Source organism: Haliotis asinina, chromosome 11 (genome assembly GCF_037392515.1).
Source record: "Haliotis asinina isolate JCU_RB_2024 chromosome 11, JCU_Hal_asi_v2, whole genome shotgun sequence".
Lineage (NCBI taxonomy): Eukaryota > Metazoa > Mollusca > Gastropoda > Lepetellida > Haliotidae > Haliotis > Haliotis asinina.
Genome location: NC_090290.1, coordinates 33,836,806 through 33,853,884, shown reverse-complemented (window position 1 = coordinate 33,853,884; position 17,079 = coordinate 33,836,806). Strand labels below are relative to the sequence as shown.

The following is a 17,079-nucleotide window of genomic DNA, read 5'->3' as shown; positions in this document are numbered from 1 at the left end:
CAGCCCCCATCCAAACCGCGTCCCAATACTCCATATTGGCATTACTTCACATCAACAATTCAGTTTTTTTGTAGCAAAACATGTTGTTATTAGCATATCTCAATTTAGAAAAAAGTTAAATACTAGAATTTATGAAAATGATGGATTATGTAAAAAGTTTGCTGATTTTCCTATTGACTCCCATGTTAAAAGTCTTGGCTGACCAAGGAATCTTTGAGAGTCCATATCTCAAGAAAATCCACAGTGACCCCTGCTTTTCTGGGCTGATTTCGCAAAGACAAATGTAATACATGAAAAATATACCAGTTATAAAAAAAGTTAAATATTATTTATATTACCAGCGAACATCCTTAACTTGCGCTTTCCGACACAATGCGCATTTTGCACTCATTGCTCTAAGCAGGCATTGACAACCTTCACAGTTTCCCAATCCCATGAACCGTCCTTCGAGCTGATGACAGTTGCTCTCTCTCCAATAGCAGGAACGACCAAAGAAACTGTGGAGAAACCTCGAACCCGTGAAGTACCCACATTAAAGGTTCATCGCTAATGCAGACAAAACACAAAATGTTGCCGAAGCATCAATTCAGTTAGACAAGAGCCCAAATCTGCTCTAGGACATCGGACTTTCCAAAAAGCGCCATTCAGGAAACCACAGAAATCAGCCATAACTCACCTTATGAACAGAGCGTGTGAGATACGTTTTACACCGCTTTTTAGCAATATTCCAGCAATATCGTGTCGGGGTACGCTTGGGATTATCTTCACTCATTCTACCCAAATGGGGAATCGAACCCGGGTCTTCGGCTTGGCGAACCAGTGCTTTAACCACCAGGCTCCTCCAACGACCCTGGATCAACAGAGATCATGGATATTACTCCTGCTGCCTGTGTAAAGGTAACTCACTCAAACGGCTGTAATGACGACAAACCATGCACACATATTTTTCTTACTTCAGCCATAAACGTCATTTTCCGATGGCTGAGCCAATCATTGGACTCCTTTACAAACGAATGAAATGGGTTTTTCTTATGTTTTCTACAAGTTACCCATCAATTCAAGCGTCTTTCAGTTTGTTTCTTCAAATCAAATGATTACATGCCCGTACAAATCCGAGTTAAAATTGGCCTTCAATAACATATGCTTGTCTTGGGGGCGACTAACGGGACCGGGTAATCAGGCTCACTGACTTGGTTCACACATGTAAAGCAGCTGTGCGCTATATGTTTGGTAGTGTACCACCTATGTTAATAGTCTTTGTTGTTCTTTTACCTATGTGGCTGCGGTCTGTAAGTATTCCATTCTAGACCAGACAATTCAGTGATCAACATCATGAGCACTGATGTACGCAATTGGGATACGATGGCATGTGTCGGCCAAGTGAGTGAGCCCGCATCCGTTAGTCGCCTCTTACAAGATGGGTTGCTGATGACACATTGGTACTTCACTGGTATACTGTTTGTTAGCGTACCCTCTACTGTGTTGAAGTGTGTGTAATAGTAATTCCGTTTGTACTTCTCTGGTCAACTGAGCCTTATTATAACGATATACAAGCTCTAATTCAGGTCAGTTTTCCTCATGGCTTTGCCATTTTGGTTTTGTCACTCATCATTGTTAATTCCAGATTTGGTTCGTTAAATAATGATAAAAATATAACCAAAAACAAAACAAACCGTTTTCACAAACATATTTATTTCTCATATACACTCTGAAAATATACAATGCAGAACCCAGTTCAAGATCGTTGCCATGGCAACGGATAACTCTGCGTTCACTTCCTGTCTGTGTACTAGGTGGGATGTTCAACTGCGGCTGTGCTGCGGGCCATGGCAGGGAGCGTGTTGTAGAGGAGAGGGATGTGACACCAAGTACTCAGAAATTATATCGACATCACTGAGAATGGATGAAATGTGTTACATATTTCCGTGTTCACGATTGTTCCAAGTATCACACACTGAAACGTCGTCTATTTTTGTATACAGGCACATGGGACGTATCCTTCACTGCTGACCCAGCCTAATGACGTCATCAAGATCACGTGCTATAGCTTGAAGTTCATCGGCCAATATTTGAAGTCTGTCTTTTAGATCTATATCATTCATTCCTCGTCTTCCCCGGAATAACCTGTTCGAAGAAATATAGAATCATTTATAGGAATTTATTACATTTCATTATTAAAATATTACAAGAATTCATTTCTACCATAATATGTCATTCAGCATAATATTATGTACATTCTAAGCACTTTCCAAACATATGTCAAAAATAGGTCGGATTGGTAAACTCCAGTCTGAAACTCCTGATAATATGTATTTCACATAGCATTACTTTGTTAATGCTCGCGTATGAAATATGTTAAATGTTTATACGATTTCCACAACATCAGATTATGCAACGGCTGTGATTTCTGTTTGGTATTTACTAATTTGACTCACATTTAGGTTTGTTTTCGTTGTCCCTAATAACTTCATGAAGGAAAGAAACGACACGAGAAAATTTCTTTTGTCACTTATATCTTATGACATTGCACACAAATCTTCTCTAGATGCTCCAAACGTCCCACACTTCATACGTAAATTGGTCTCAGAAGAGTTAAGTCCCGGTATTCTTTTGCCTATTCCCAACTCAACGCTTGCATTGCACATACAAATTAAATGGCTTTATCCATCGATTCTTTCGTCGTAGAGATTCGAGACCCAAACTATACATGCTGGTCGTAGTCGACCAAGACGATCGGGCCGTCGATGACGTGACTGCAGATCGTCGTCGTAACGCTCCACAGCGAAGTAAGCCACAACGCTTGCAGCAACACTGTCAACCTACCTTCTGCCAGCGTTTCCTCCACCAATACCGGCGTATGCTGTCCAAAAGAAAATGACGTGTTAGCAACAGTTGTGTATTTCATTTCTTTTGGCTAATCTATACCATTCTCTATAACTGGTGGTTATTATTACGTGATTGACGTGCAACCGTATCCTGTCGGCATGGATAATAATAACAGGTCAGTGGATGCCCTTCCTTGGCACAAACAGCATATCTTAAAAGACATGATGGCATGGCTAGCTGTTTCTACTACCGCCTCCGCCATGCTTGTGGCTTTAACTCTGAGATCCATCCATGATATGACCCTGAACATGTCCAGGACGTCGTGAAATATGTTGCTTCTATGGAATAGGCCTGTATACGGCCTCAGAAGCATTCCAGCCAACAAACCTGATTTTGAGCTCTTTGCTAATTTTTAAAAGCTTATGAATATATTTGCATCATAGAACTTTTTGTACTTTTTGACAGCAACGTTATTGGCAAGATTCAGGAAAAGCATACTAAATATGTGGACTTCGCCTCTAACATGTCTCCCTTGCATCCCAGGTACACTCTCGTCAGGCTCCCTATTGTTCCCGGTGCCCTTGATGTGGTACCTCCTGATCTCTTGGCGCACTGGGAGCACAGCACTTCTGACACTCTGGGTAATGCATAAGGCTACCTATTCTGCAGAAAGTTATTATTAGGATCGACTAGGCAGCGCTTGTGGGGGCAAGGGCCCTGAGCTGATGATGAGTCTTGCCGGCCTGACTGACTTTCTATCTTCACTGTAAAACATCATCATCATCATAATGAGATGTCTTATAATGCGCTTATCTCCACGCAACACAGCAAATAGCCTGATTTTTAGTACTCCGGATAGCCCAAGCTGCCTGTTAAGCGCTAGATAGTTGTAGTCACATGACCTTTATCCAACCCGTACCCATCTTCTCCAGGGTGAACAGAGGCAATTTTTTTAACAAACTCACTTGCCAAAGACGAGACCACATGTAGCACATGTGCTTCGCTTTGGGGCAGGGCGGTAGTCATAGAAACTCGTAAGAGTCAAGCTGTCAAACACGTCACCCATGTAAGGACCGTCCGAGTTGCCTAACTTCAGCTGAATTGCGACCTGATTTCTGTGCAGAGTACCACTTGCCACCAATGGATAACTGCTCATGATATCAGCCTCCGGTCCGGATTCGATTAGTCATAGATCCTGTTTATACGGAGATAAAGATCAAAAGAACGAATGCTTAACGGCGTCTAACTAACATAGACTTACCGACTGGAGTGTTGTTTCTTTTCTGCGAGTTTGCACGTGCAATATCTAATATCTGAGCCAGAAGTGCGCTTCTGTCACCAGATGATGCCCTCACTGCTCCTCCGAGGTTGTTCCGGTTAGCGATCACCTGACGTATCACGTGCTCAAGTTTCCTCCCATCATCCTCTTTGGCCGGAAATGCTGAAATGGAACATGCATATTATTATATTACGCATTACCTGTCTACGCCCTTCCACCGAGCAGACAGCAATCTTTCAGGTCTTGCTTTCCTGTTATTTACCTTCTTTACAACAATATGACACGGTGTGGACTAGACAATGCAGTGATCATCAACATGAGCATCAATTTATAAACTGGGATTCCATGGCATGTGTCGACCAAGTCTGAGCGAGTCTGACAACCTGATTCCGGGTCTTCAGATCTTTATACTGATGGGAACAAGTGAATGGAAATAAAACAGGGACCAATACGCAATCACAAATGTACATTGTGCATACCCTCACTTCAGTGAAAATATATTAAGTCGTTTCACATTTGGCAAAATCACTCCCCGACTTATTAAAACTGACCCCACCCCCACCCCCCACCCCCCCTACACTGTGTCAGCGCAGTATTAATATGTTTGTGTAAGAAATGGCTCTTAAAAGTTAGGTGCAGACATGTTTCAGGAACGAAACGAAGTGCGTCTACGAAGCGCCTTCCAATATTAACCGACATTTTTGGTGTTTAATACTAAATGTACCGTGTATTTTCACAGCGATTACATGCAATTGACTCCACACTAAAACAACACCAGCGTATTATTTGAGGATCAACATTTACCAGTAAAACCAATCTAGTCTGTCAACCTAAAAGTACTCAATAAGAACGCTGACATGACATCTGAACCTTGGCCATCGTGCCTGAAATCTAGTTTAAGGATGTATTTTTTTATTTCCAGAAGAAAACAAAGTGGTGTATTTTAACAAATTAGGAGAATTGGCCGTCAGTAAAGCACAGGTTATAATAACGTGTATTGCTCGTGTGAAAATACAGACGAAGTCTTTAAAAAACGTTCTATTGAAGGTAGTTGATTCATGCTTGATAGGGTGTCTGCACATTGTAAACAGAAACGATAAAGAGATAAACAGTTTCACTTGGTTTGATAAAGCTCGAACAAATGATTTCCAGAGAAGTAGATAAAGAAGTGTTTTGGTAACACGATCGTGTCTTCGGAAAGCTGACTACAATATAATGCTATTAAGCAAAAGAAATCAATCTTTTTCCTCTGAAATAATGCAGGCATCCTTAAGAGGTGATTTGTTGCTTGCTTATCTCCCAAGGCTTAAAACGTTTGCTTAGGACTATAACAGATTACAGGAGTCAATGAATCTGCGTCCCATCTAGTATATCTATTGATTTCCTGTGGAGTTATAAGATTTGTCAGACTAATATGTGTTGGTGTTTTCATGTTTTGGTTTTCCTACCACTATATATTTGACCAATTTCTATAATGAAGGCAATAGTGTGGGAATTTCGACTGGAAATGACCCTTTGATCTCTACTTTACCAACACCTTTAAAAGTTACATGTATTAAAATATTCTTGATAGGTTTGTCCATTCCTAGATACAATCATTGCACAATGATCTATCTCTTAATGTCATCTGTTTATTGTATATCCAACTGATACGTTTGGATTCAACGTATTCCTTGGTCTTCACCAATTCTGAGTTAGTTTTCCTTTTGACATATATGCGTTGACAACATTTATTTTTAGCGATGTTCTAAAACTAACACAATGTTCATTGTAATTGTCACTCTGACAGTTTCAGACTTTCCGTATCGTACAATCAGATAGTTCCAACAGGAAATAGGATATGTTAATATGCACTGTCATATGGGGTGAGGTCATATTTTAGTCTCTAAATGATCCACGTACCTAACGGACTGTGATCTCCCACAAAGACCTTCCGCCAAATGTTATTGACCGAGACAGAACAGCAGACATACAGCATACGTATAACCAGATCTGATTTCAATGGTTTTGTTTCCACACACATATACCTATTAGTCCAACATTAACACGAGGAGATAACGGGTGTAATGTGCCTTATTCATTAGGTCTGGTGAGTTATAGACGTCTTTGTATCAGGTATCTGTAAGACATTACTCTCAATATCTGCATCCCGATCCATTACCACCCGAAACAAGCATGATGTTATCATCAGAACTCATTAGGTCTTATTGTTGGCAGACCCTCGCAGATAGGGAGCACTGATTGGACAAAATGTCGCAAGTATTGGTACTGTTTGTTAGTATGATCTGAAACTCTATATTAGGCTAGAATTACTCAGTGGTTTCTTCATGAAAGTATAATAACATCAATAAGGAGTGGAATTCAAGAACGTTGATAGTATGTCGAAGAAACAGATGATCATCAGTGTTGGCAACAGTTTCTCTTAATGTGATTTGTGAGATACTGGACGACTTCATATTGTGCAATTAACTCGATGCTTTCGTCAATAGTATAACATGTCATGTTACCCTTTTAGTGGTAATGCAGCTACCTGTGTTTCTGGTTGATTTTATTTGAAATCACCAGCAACTAAGGAACACCATGAAGGAAGTATACGTACCCTACGTCCCATGGTCTCTAGCAGGGTGACTATATCTTATATGTTGGGGAACAGCTTGTACTTTTTGTATCGTGATCTAATAGTCAGATGTTTCAATTTACTACTATATGTTTGTTTTCGTGTTTTGTTGTTATTTTATTGGTTTTTGTTGTTGTTGTTGTAGTTGTTGTTGTTTAAATTATTAGTGGTATTATATATTATGTCCTTCTGTTTATTGTGCTACAAAATGACAGGTACAAGATGTTTCAGTCACAGTAGGGCTGAGCTGGTACTAACGTTATTTATAAACTGTAACTCACACTTTCATGTAATTTGACCAGTCATCTTAGCGGACTTTGAAGGACAAGATCAGTCCCCGCGGTTACATTGTGAAGCCACAACTGCTGCCAGAAACAATAGTTACATAACAGTGTGTGAACGTAGAATAGCATGGGTGTGAAACGAGTTTGTGAATGCACCTTGTTTGCATACACACCCACGGTGAAGTTACATGTCTCATACGTGCGATTCCGAGCTGCATCAGTTCACTCGGTCATACTGTGATACTAAAAATAAAACCTCATTTTTTCCAGTTTCATCACAAACTCGTGGAGGAAGAATTAGATTTTTGTCCATTATCAGTTAGATTACTGACAAGTATCAGTGCCAGGGGTATTTGATTGAGAGTAATTACATCTTGTCTCTTTTTAAGGTAACCTTAGCCAAGGTTGAGGAGTTTGAGGCAACCAATAATATCCAAAGTTTACGGAACGGGATTTGATTTGCAGTCATTCAGTTCTTTCAGAGAAAGAAATGTCAGTGTGTATCCGGTGTCTTAGTTTGATATTTCAAAGCAAGCGAAATGTATGTCCATATCCATTAAGTATTCAAGGTATAGAAATACGTAAACATGCATGATTGCTGATTGGATATATAGAAGTTATTGTCCATGTCCATGTCCATAAAGTATTCATTGTATAGAAATACGTAAACATGCATGATTGCTGATTGGATATATAGAAGTTATTGTCCATGTCCATGTCCATTAAGTATTCATTGTATAGAAATACGTAAACATGCATGATTGCTGATTGGATATATAGAAGTTATTGTCCATGTCCATGTCCATTAAGTATTCATTGTATAGAAATACGTAAACATGCATGATTGCTGATTGGATATATAGAAGTTATTGTCCATGTCCATATCCATTAAGTATTCATTGTATAGAAATACGTAAACATGCATGATTGCTGATTGGATATATATGAGTTATTGTCCATGTCCATGTCCATTAAGTATTCATTGTATAGAAATACGTAAACATGCATGATTGCTGATTGGATATATAGAAGTTATTGTCCATGTCCATGTCCATTAAGTATTCATTGTATAGAAATACGTAAACATGCATGATTGCTGATTGGATATATAGAAGTTATTGTCCATGTCCATGTCCATTAAGTATTCATTGTATAGAAATACGTAAACATGCATGATTGCTGATTGGATATATAGAAGTTATTGTCCATGTCCATATCCATTAAGTATTCATTGTATAGAAATACGTAAACATGCATGATTGCTGATTGGATATATAGAAGTTATTGTCCATGTCCATGTCCATTAAGTATTCATTGTATAGAAATACGTAAACATGCATGATTGCTGATTGGATATATAGAAGTTATTGTCCATGTCCATGTCCATTAAGTATTCATTGTATAGAAATACGTAAACATGCATGATTGCTGATTGGATATATAGAAGTTATTGTCCATGTCCATATCCATTAAGTATTCATTGTATAGAAATACGTAAACATGCATGATTGCTGCTTGGATATATAGAAGTTATTGTCCATGTCCATATCCATTAAGTATTCATTGTATAGAAATACGTAAACATGCATGATTGCTGCTTGGATATATAGAAGTTATTGTCCATGTCCATATCCATTAAGTATTCATTGTATAGAAATACGTAAACATGCATGATTGCTGATTGGATATATAGAAGTTATTGTCCATGTCCATATCCATTAAGTATTCATTGTATAGAAATACGTAAACATGCATGATTGCTGATTGGATATATATGAGTTATTGTCCATGTCCATGTCCATTAAGTATTCATTGTATAGAAATACGTAAACATGCATGATTGCTGATTGGATATATAGAAGTTATTGTCCATGTCCATGTCCATTAAGTATTCATTGTATAGAAATACGTAAACATGCATGATTGCTGATTGGATATATAGAAGTTATTGTCCATGTCCATATCCATTAAGTATTCATTGTATAGAAATACGTAAACATGCATGATTGCTGATTGGATATATAGAAGTTATTGTCCATGTCCATATCCATTAAGTATTCATTGTATAGAAATACGTAAACATGCATGATTGCTGATTGGATATATAGAAGTTATTGTCCATGTCCATGTCCATTAAGTATTCATTGTATAGAAATACGTAAACATGCATGATTGCTGATTGGATATATAGAAGTTATTGTCCATGTCCATATCCATTAAGTATTCATTGTATAGAAATACGTAAACATGCATGATTGCTGATTGGATATATAGAAGTTATTGTCCATGTCCATATCCATTAAGTATTCATTGTATAGAAATACGTAAACATGCATGATTGCTGCTTGGATATATAGAAGTTATTGTCCATGTCCATATCCATTAAGTATTCATTGTATAGAAATACGTAAACATGCATGATTGCTGATTGGATATATAGAAGTTATTGTCCATGTCCATATCCATTAAGTATTCATTGTATAGAAATACGTAAACATGCATGATTGCTGATTGGATATATATGAGTTATTGTCCATGTCCATGTCCATTAAGTATTCATTGTATAGAAATACGTAAACATGCATGATTGCTGATTGGATATATAGAAGTTATTGTCCATGTCCATGTCCATTAAGTATTCATTGTATAGAAATACGTAAACATGCATGATTGCTGATTGGATATATAGAAGTTATTGTCCATGTCCATATCCATTAAGTATTCATTGTATAGAAATACGTAAACATGCATGATTGCTGATTGGATATATAGAAGTTATTGTCCATGTCCATATCCATTAAGTATTCATTGTATAGAAATACGTAAACATGCATGATTGCTGATTGGATATATAGAAGTTATTGTCCATGTCCATGTCCATTAAGTATTCATTGTATAGAAATACGTAAACATGCATGATTGCTGATTGGATATATAGAAGTTATTGTCCATGTCCATGTCGGCTCTATATCGCATGGTTCACATTAGTCCAGACAGTTGCGGTCTTTAAGAAGATGGATATCAAAAGGAAACTCAAGGAATAAGAGAATGGCACACACACAAGAAGTCTCCTTGCACTCCCTTGCCATTAGACGATTCCGACTATATCACATGCGTCATGAATCACTTTCGAATAGTGATGACACCGGGTGTTAAGCAGTTAAAAAACGTTGCAGTGAAAAAGCAATATCTATTTAAATCAAAGGTCATTGTTGAGTTCATACATACATCTATGTACATATGTCCTGAAAATCCAAGCACAGTCCAAATGTCCCAGTGTTGCAGTACGAGACGTTTAGCTTTACTGCACGTTTCAGTATGGGAAAGTAGTCCATATTTAAAGGTAACGTCCATGTTTCAGATTCCGTGTTCGACAGTGCATTTTTAACTGTACGTAAAATAAACTAATATCCGATGTTGTGTTCATTGACGAGTGAGGGAGCAAATTATGAAGTTTTACTCCACTTTATCGCAACATTTATCATTTATCGAGGACACGCCCAACTGGGGAATCAAACTCAGGTCTTCGGTGTGACAAACGATCGGTTTAACCTCTAGGCTTCCCCTCCCTTCCTTGACGAACTAACAACACACACACGCACCTACGCTAACACAAAAGGATTTTTAATCTTTTAAACTTCCTGTTCCATTTTGACCTTCCTCTTCAATTTTATAGCCTTGTAATAATATTACTCCTAACAAGTTCTTCTATATTCTTTCAAGAAGAAGGCGTAGTAGTACATTATATATGGTTAAAAGGACAGAGGACGCCGCCACCAAGTAACAGTGTTACAATGCAATTATAAGTGTTCTTATCAAGAGATATTAAGTAGTTTCCCGCTAACAGTCACACCTAAATCGCATATTTACAACAGTAATTGTTGGTACAAAAACATAATTATTCTCCTCTGGACCTAGTCCTGTATTCTAATCTAGTTTCGCATCCGGGATTGACACTGTTTTCGGCATTAGAAATAACTTAATTCGCTTGTATTTAATCCTCCGCAGTTTCTAGTCCGGCAGTCAATTGTTGCTTGTCTTATGACTGTCATGAAAGTTCTCTCCTGCGCAGTTAATATGCTTCTCGATGAGTCTGGGGTATGTTGGACGGTGTTTGTAGTTGTCAGCGTTCTAGTCTTTCTTTAAAGACATGGCTCAGCTAATCTAGTCAAAGGCGTTCCGTGGCAATCATACATCAGCTTTGATATACTGCTGGCAGTCAACTAACCTGCTGTTTTGGAAGGCGTGAAACTATCCGAACATTGAGCTTGGATACTCTTAAGATTCAGGAAGCAGAGGGTTGTCGTTAACTGAATATCCTAGTAGAAGTGTATTGTTGTTTGTGGAACACCCTGGTAGGATGGGAATTTAGGTTTGGTGAATGGTGGGGTGGGTTAGTTTGCATAATCCACCATGATAAGAAGAGTTGTGGTTCTTCGACCGCCATGAAAGAAGGGGAGCTCTGCTTAAGTGAACACCCCGGTAGTGGTTGTGGTTGGGCGCACACCCGAGGACGATGAGAGTTGTGCTTAAACCATCACACTAGTTGAAGGGGGTGGGGATGGGTGGGTGGTGGTTTTGACGAAAGGGTGGACTGGGATTAGTTTAGAGAACACACTGTGGTAAGGAAAGTCGTAACATGGTGAACACACCAGAAAGTCTTAGTTCCCATTCTTTCACATTGCACTAGGGTTACTTAAGTCTAAGGTAGCCTATGTGCAGTGATAAACGATGGGAGACTCCGAGTTAAGGTTAAACTTAGGAAAGGTTGCTTCGTGAAAGGAGCCCCTTAACATTTTACTTCAATTTAGAAAGGTATAGTAGAAAATTATAATTATCACTCTCTGTCATGTTCTAATGTTTTTAAGTCTGTTGTCTCCTCTACTGGGCACCCATGAAAGGGCAACAGTGTTGACTGGTGTTTTATTTGGACCATCAACCCTGGTAAGTTCCTCACAGATGTCAGAGGGCGGGCATTGGGTTGTTTTCAGAAGTAGATATGTATAATGCAGTTTCTGCCCACTTCTCAACTTTCTCTGGACCCTAGGAGGGGATACTGGCCATGGGTCTTTAGTAACATTATTTAGTGATATAACCTTTTCCATTCTCAGCTCTCCTTAGGCCAATTGAGCTTTTGCAAAATATAGATGTGACTTGAATTGAGATTTGGCTTAAAAGTAAATGCCCTTATTGTGTCTATGGACGTTTCTTAACTTGTGTCAGATCCATTTGTCTTCCAACAAAAATCTGTTTAAGACTAATGCCCAGATGGCTGGAGGTCATGAGCAATCAGTTTGACGGAACATCTCTTGGTAATACTAATTGGTTCATCCTACTCATACCCGCTGAGACAGAAGTGATATGCCTTTGTGTCCCTGACAGTTGGTCCCGTGGGACAAGGGAAAAGGAAGGCCTTATATGACATGGTACTTATCCAGATACCATTCATCAGAGAATGAATACTTAACTTGACCCAACAAGCATATGTTTCTCCTCATAAAGCCATCTTGAACGTTACGTACTTCATAAAATATGCCAGGCACTTCAGTCGGGAGTGTTCTGTCACAGCCGACCGCGCTATCCTACTGACGCCATACTATTAAACTGTCTGTGAGAAATAATTGAGCGGTTGTCAGAAGCAAAATAGCAGCAAAATTTCACGAAAATAGTGAATTAGTTAAGTATACGACCTGCATCTCGGTTCTCCGACATCATCATGACACTCGGTAATGAGGCATAAGTATTTATATCGTGTTAAAGCCCTTAACAGTCAATCACTCATCCTGTTTCAGATATGCAGGTTGACCAATGAAACAGTCCAAATTGTGAGCATAATTTATCATATTGTGTCAGTTATTGGGAGAATATTCTCACCTGATATAAACCCTAGGGATGTTATTTTTTCTCTGTGTGTGAACTTCACGGTAAGAAAAAACCATCTGTGAATAGTACATTCATATGTGTGTACATTCATTTAACTTTCAAGGCCAACGTTCATTCCTTAAGGACATTTTAAGTCCAAGTACATTTATCAAAGAAGTAACACATTTTCCACTGGATAACAAGATGACAACAGTAAGAGTGAACAAGTGATCTACAATGTCCCCAGTCACAGCTTTACGTTGCAATTATATGCTCGTACCCATTGCAAGTTAGCATTTAAAATTGTACGGAACCTCCAAATACTGTTGCTATCTGTAGCCCGTGTTTTCTATCATATTGTCCTCTTTAATTGCAATGTCTTAGCTTTCAATGTTCATATCTGTAATAGTCTAACTTTTTACTGTCCTTCAATGTCAGGTTTTTACTTTTTCAATTTATTGATCTTAATGTATGTATAAATTAAACTGTTCTCGTCACGATGTGGCGACAATATTGCCGATGTGACGATAAATATTAACTTACTCACTCACTCACTCCAAATATCGTGAAATGAATCTGACATGTGTACAAAAGAACTGATACACACGGTGATGTAGTTTCTTAGAAATGAGTAGATATATGTCATTGAGCCAGAATCATGTTTCTTTCCAAGACATGACAGAAATCAAGGGTGTTGCTTTCTTAGCTGTGATAGTCACGTGGGACATATGACGTCGTCAGTGAGACAATATTGAGGGTATCTTGTAATACCGCTGCCATTACGACCATGGCGAGGGTAATACCAACTGACACATGGATTGGTGAGATTGTTTCTCTCTTACACGGAGGAGTGTCCTCGCTGCTCTTCCATCTCATAAGTTAAATGGTTGTCTATCACGACAGTAACAATGTCTGGGTTAGAGGATAATTCCATTTCCACATCTACCAGTGAGGCAGCCAACTTCTAACAGTATGATGTTTTCTCTTGACTATTTCCGATAATAGCTTACTGTATATAACAGAGATCAATTATTTCTATTTGTACACGGGATTTTGGGTGTATACGACTTGATACCTGACGATGTATATGGCTGAAGTGTATTATGATGTGATTAATGGTTCCTCGCTATCACCGTGTCTCGAATAACTGCAAAGTTCCTGATGCACCGCAAGGCAATATACATTCACCCGCGATCATTCACGTGCCCACGTGAGTGAGTTACTTACAATTTACAGTGACGTCGGCGTTCCTTCAGCTACATCATGACCTTCATAAAAGTAGGATACATATTTAAGGCTATTCATTGTTGCATATTGAAAGATGGCACTATCCCCCTGAAGACACTGCACCAGCCAACATCAAAAACATCATCATCTGCCCAACAAAATTCACCGTGAAGAGAAACTTCCCCAATCCAGTCCCAATCCCACATCATACAAACCAAGTGTTATAACACAGCAGACACTAACAAATCCACCCCTGATAGACACTGGCCCTGTAAAGACAGACCATGTAATCCCTGGACTAACGTATGACATTCTAGTTGAGCACCTTGTCATGAATAGAACAAGCATGTCATGTTGCGGATACATCTCGTTCCTGAAGCACGCAGGTCGGACCAGTGGCACCCCCTCCCCAGACACTGAATGAGATTCCCGCTGTCACGTAGTAATTTCACGCAGAAGAAGCAGTGGGCCACTATTGCAACGGTTAAGTGTTTTACGATGTACGATTGCGTAAATAACTGCCATGGGTTCAGCTACATGATAACGTCAAAATGGGTGTCACTTGTTATCACTCTTAAACTCGAACTCAGGTCCTTAACGTAGCGATAGAACACTTCACCATGTTGCCCTGTTTTGACCCTTGTCAAAACAATCTTTGTGGATACATCTTGCTGTTCCCATGAGACGACTCGAACCCAGGCCTTCAACGAAGCCATAGACCACATAACCATGTTGCCCTGTTTTGTCCCTGTTCAGAAGAAACCCTGTGGATACATCTTCTTGTTCCCATGAGACGAGTTCCCATGAGAATCTAAGCCTTCAAGGTAATGAGGGATCACGTGTTGTCCTGGTTTAACCCTGGTTCGAAAAAAATCTTCAACGTAATGAGAAAACACCTGTTGCCCGGTTTTGACCCTGGTTAGGAAAGCCTTGTTCGTCCCTTGATGCAACTGTCATGGCGCTGATCTCGTTGATGGACCTCATCGCATCACAGTTGTGAACAGCGATGCTCTTGATGTCTGTCGTATGTCTTTTCCAAGCTCCATCGTTAACCCATCGCCGTCATATAGCAGAAAGGTGCTGAGTGTGGTCTTAAATGCAACTAGTTTTTCGTTTAAAATTTCTTCCTAATGAAAAGAAAAGTCTGATTTGCAGGGTTTTTTTATGTATGTTCATCTCACTCTCGTGGCTGTATGTTTAGTTTTGCACCTACTAAACGCGCATCTTTAATCATCATTAAATCCTTCAACCCCTACAGTATTGTCAGTAATAGTGTAAAAACATATCTATTTTTCGATCTAGTTCCTGGTAGATATTTTGCATTTACTCTGAAATCTAGTTCTATAATGTATGGTCATAAGAGCATCCAACTGAACAGATATTGCTGGGAATTATAGGGAAGCTAACAACGGATAAATCTCATTTTTATAACTGTAAATACCAGCCTCTGCAGGTAAAGGAGGCTACCTTTCCTTGTCTGCGACATCATTGCCAGTTTCAGGTCATACAGGTCGAGTTTCAGTAGGAAAACAATCAGGGTATTTCAGTTACATCTTACGTTTGGGAATAAAGTTAATCAGTCAGAACAAATTACATGAGTTGACTAAAGTATACGTACATGTAATTGCCTCAATGGCTTTAAGTATGCATCTGTAAGACAGTATCGTACTTTGAGACGACTACTTCAGCTATCGAATGGTATTGCCTGCAGATGAACATAGCTAGTCAACTCAAGGACACTATAAACCTTCGGGTTTCATTAATATCTTTGTGTTTCATTTGTTAATAGCAGCTTGGAATAGGCTGTACAATGTGGACACTGACCTATCATGGACAAATGTTACTACCTTTGTTTAGATGATGTAGGATTTTCATTGTCGCGTTAGACTAAATGCCTCTGCCACTCGATCTTTCCTCGTTATCAGATGTTGCATGTTGTTTCGTGTATATGGCGGAATGGTTGGATGTAGAAAGCGTTATTCCTTCCGATTATTACTATTGTGAATGATATTTTGTTTGTAATACACATGGAAATATGGGACTAGTTTTCATTTTCCTCCTTCTTTCATTCACTTTTTCATCAATTCGTAACTGGCGTAACTTCACTGAGACAATGGCCCGTCACAAAAAGATAATGCAATTTTTCAAACAGAATTACAAGTATATGTATAAATCAAGTTTGACATAGTTGTTCCCGATGTTACGATTGATACCTCTCAGGCAATGGAAGTTTTGTGGGCTGTTTTAGTTTTTATCGATCTCTGTAATCAATGTATTCGTGCATATTGCGAAGCGTGTTTGATTCAGTTTCATTTTAATGGTATCCGGAACCTTAATTGACAATCAAATTTAATACACTTTTTACAGACAGAAAATCAAATGTTTGACATAGACGTACCCGATGTTACGATAGATCCCCAGCAGACAAGGGCGTTAACTGACTGTGAAAGTCAAGTGTCCATCCTTGCCAAACAAGGCTAAAATATCGAGGAAAACTTTCGCTTGACTTATGAGTTATTCCACGGTACTGATACATCCCCATCTGATCAGATCGGAAGCAAGAAGCAAACCATGAGACATATAGAATTCGTTACAGTGAGTGAGTGAGTTTAGTTTTACGCCACACTCAGCAATATTCCAGCTATATGGTGGCGGTCTGTAAATAATCGAATCTGGACCAGACACTCCGGTGACCAACAACATGAGCATTGAACTGCGCAGTTGGGAACTGATGACATGTGTCAACCAATAGTATCCAATAGTATTAGATCATGTATGAAACTTTGTTTGATAGCAATAGTTGTTTTTCAGTCATATATACGGTTTATCAAATGACACATTGGGCACAGTTATCGGCCGTAGGAATATGATGCATGTCGCTGTAAGCAAGTGAGTTTGGTTTTCCGCCGCTCATATTCCAGCAATATCACGGCAAGAGACACCAGAAATGGGTTTCACACACTGTACCCATATGGGAAATCCAC

At 39.0% G+C, this 17,079-nt stretch overlaps 1 protein-coding gene across 1 annotated transcript in view; it reads right to left on the bottom strand.

Moving 5' to 3' along the window:
* Positions 1-1,724: 1,724 nt before the first annotated feature.
* The window catches only part of LOC137256538 (uncharacterized), a 28,530-nt gene continuing 13,175 nt past the window's right edge, over positions 1,725-17,079 (bottom strand). Inside the window, exons 2-4 of the mRNA XM_067794394.1 lie at positions 4,088-4,267; positions 2,824-2,860; positions 1,725-2,124 (exon numbers count right to left, since the gene is read on the bottom strand). Coding sequence (XP_067650495.1) covers positions 2,001-2,124; positions 2,824-2,860; positions 4,088-4,267 — 341 coding nt within the window. The 3' untranslated portion in view covers positions 1,725-2,000. The remainder of the gene's footprint in view (positions 2,125-2,823; positions 2,861-4,087; positions 4,268-17,079) is intronic.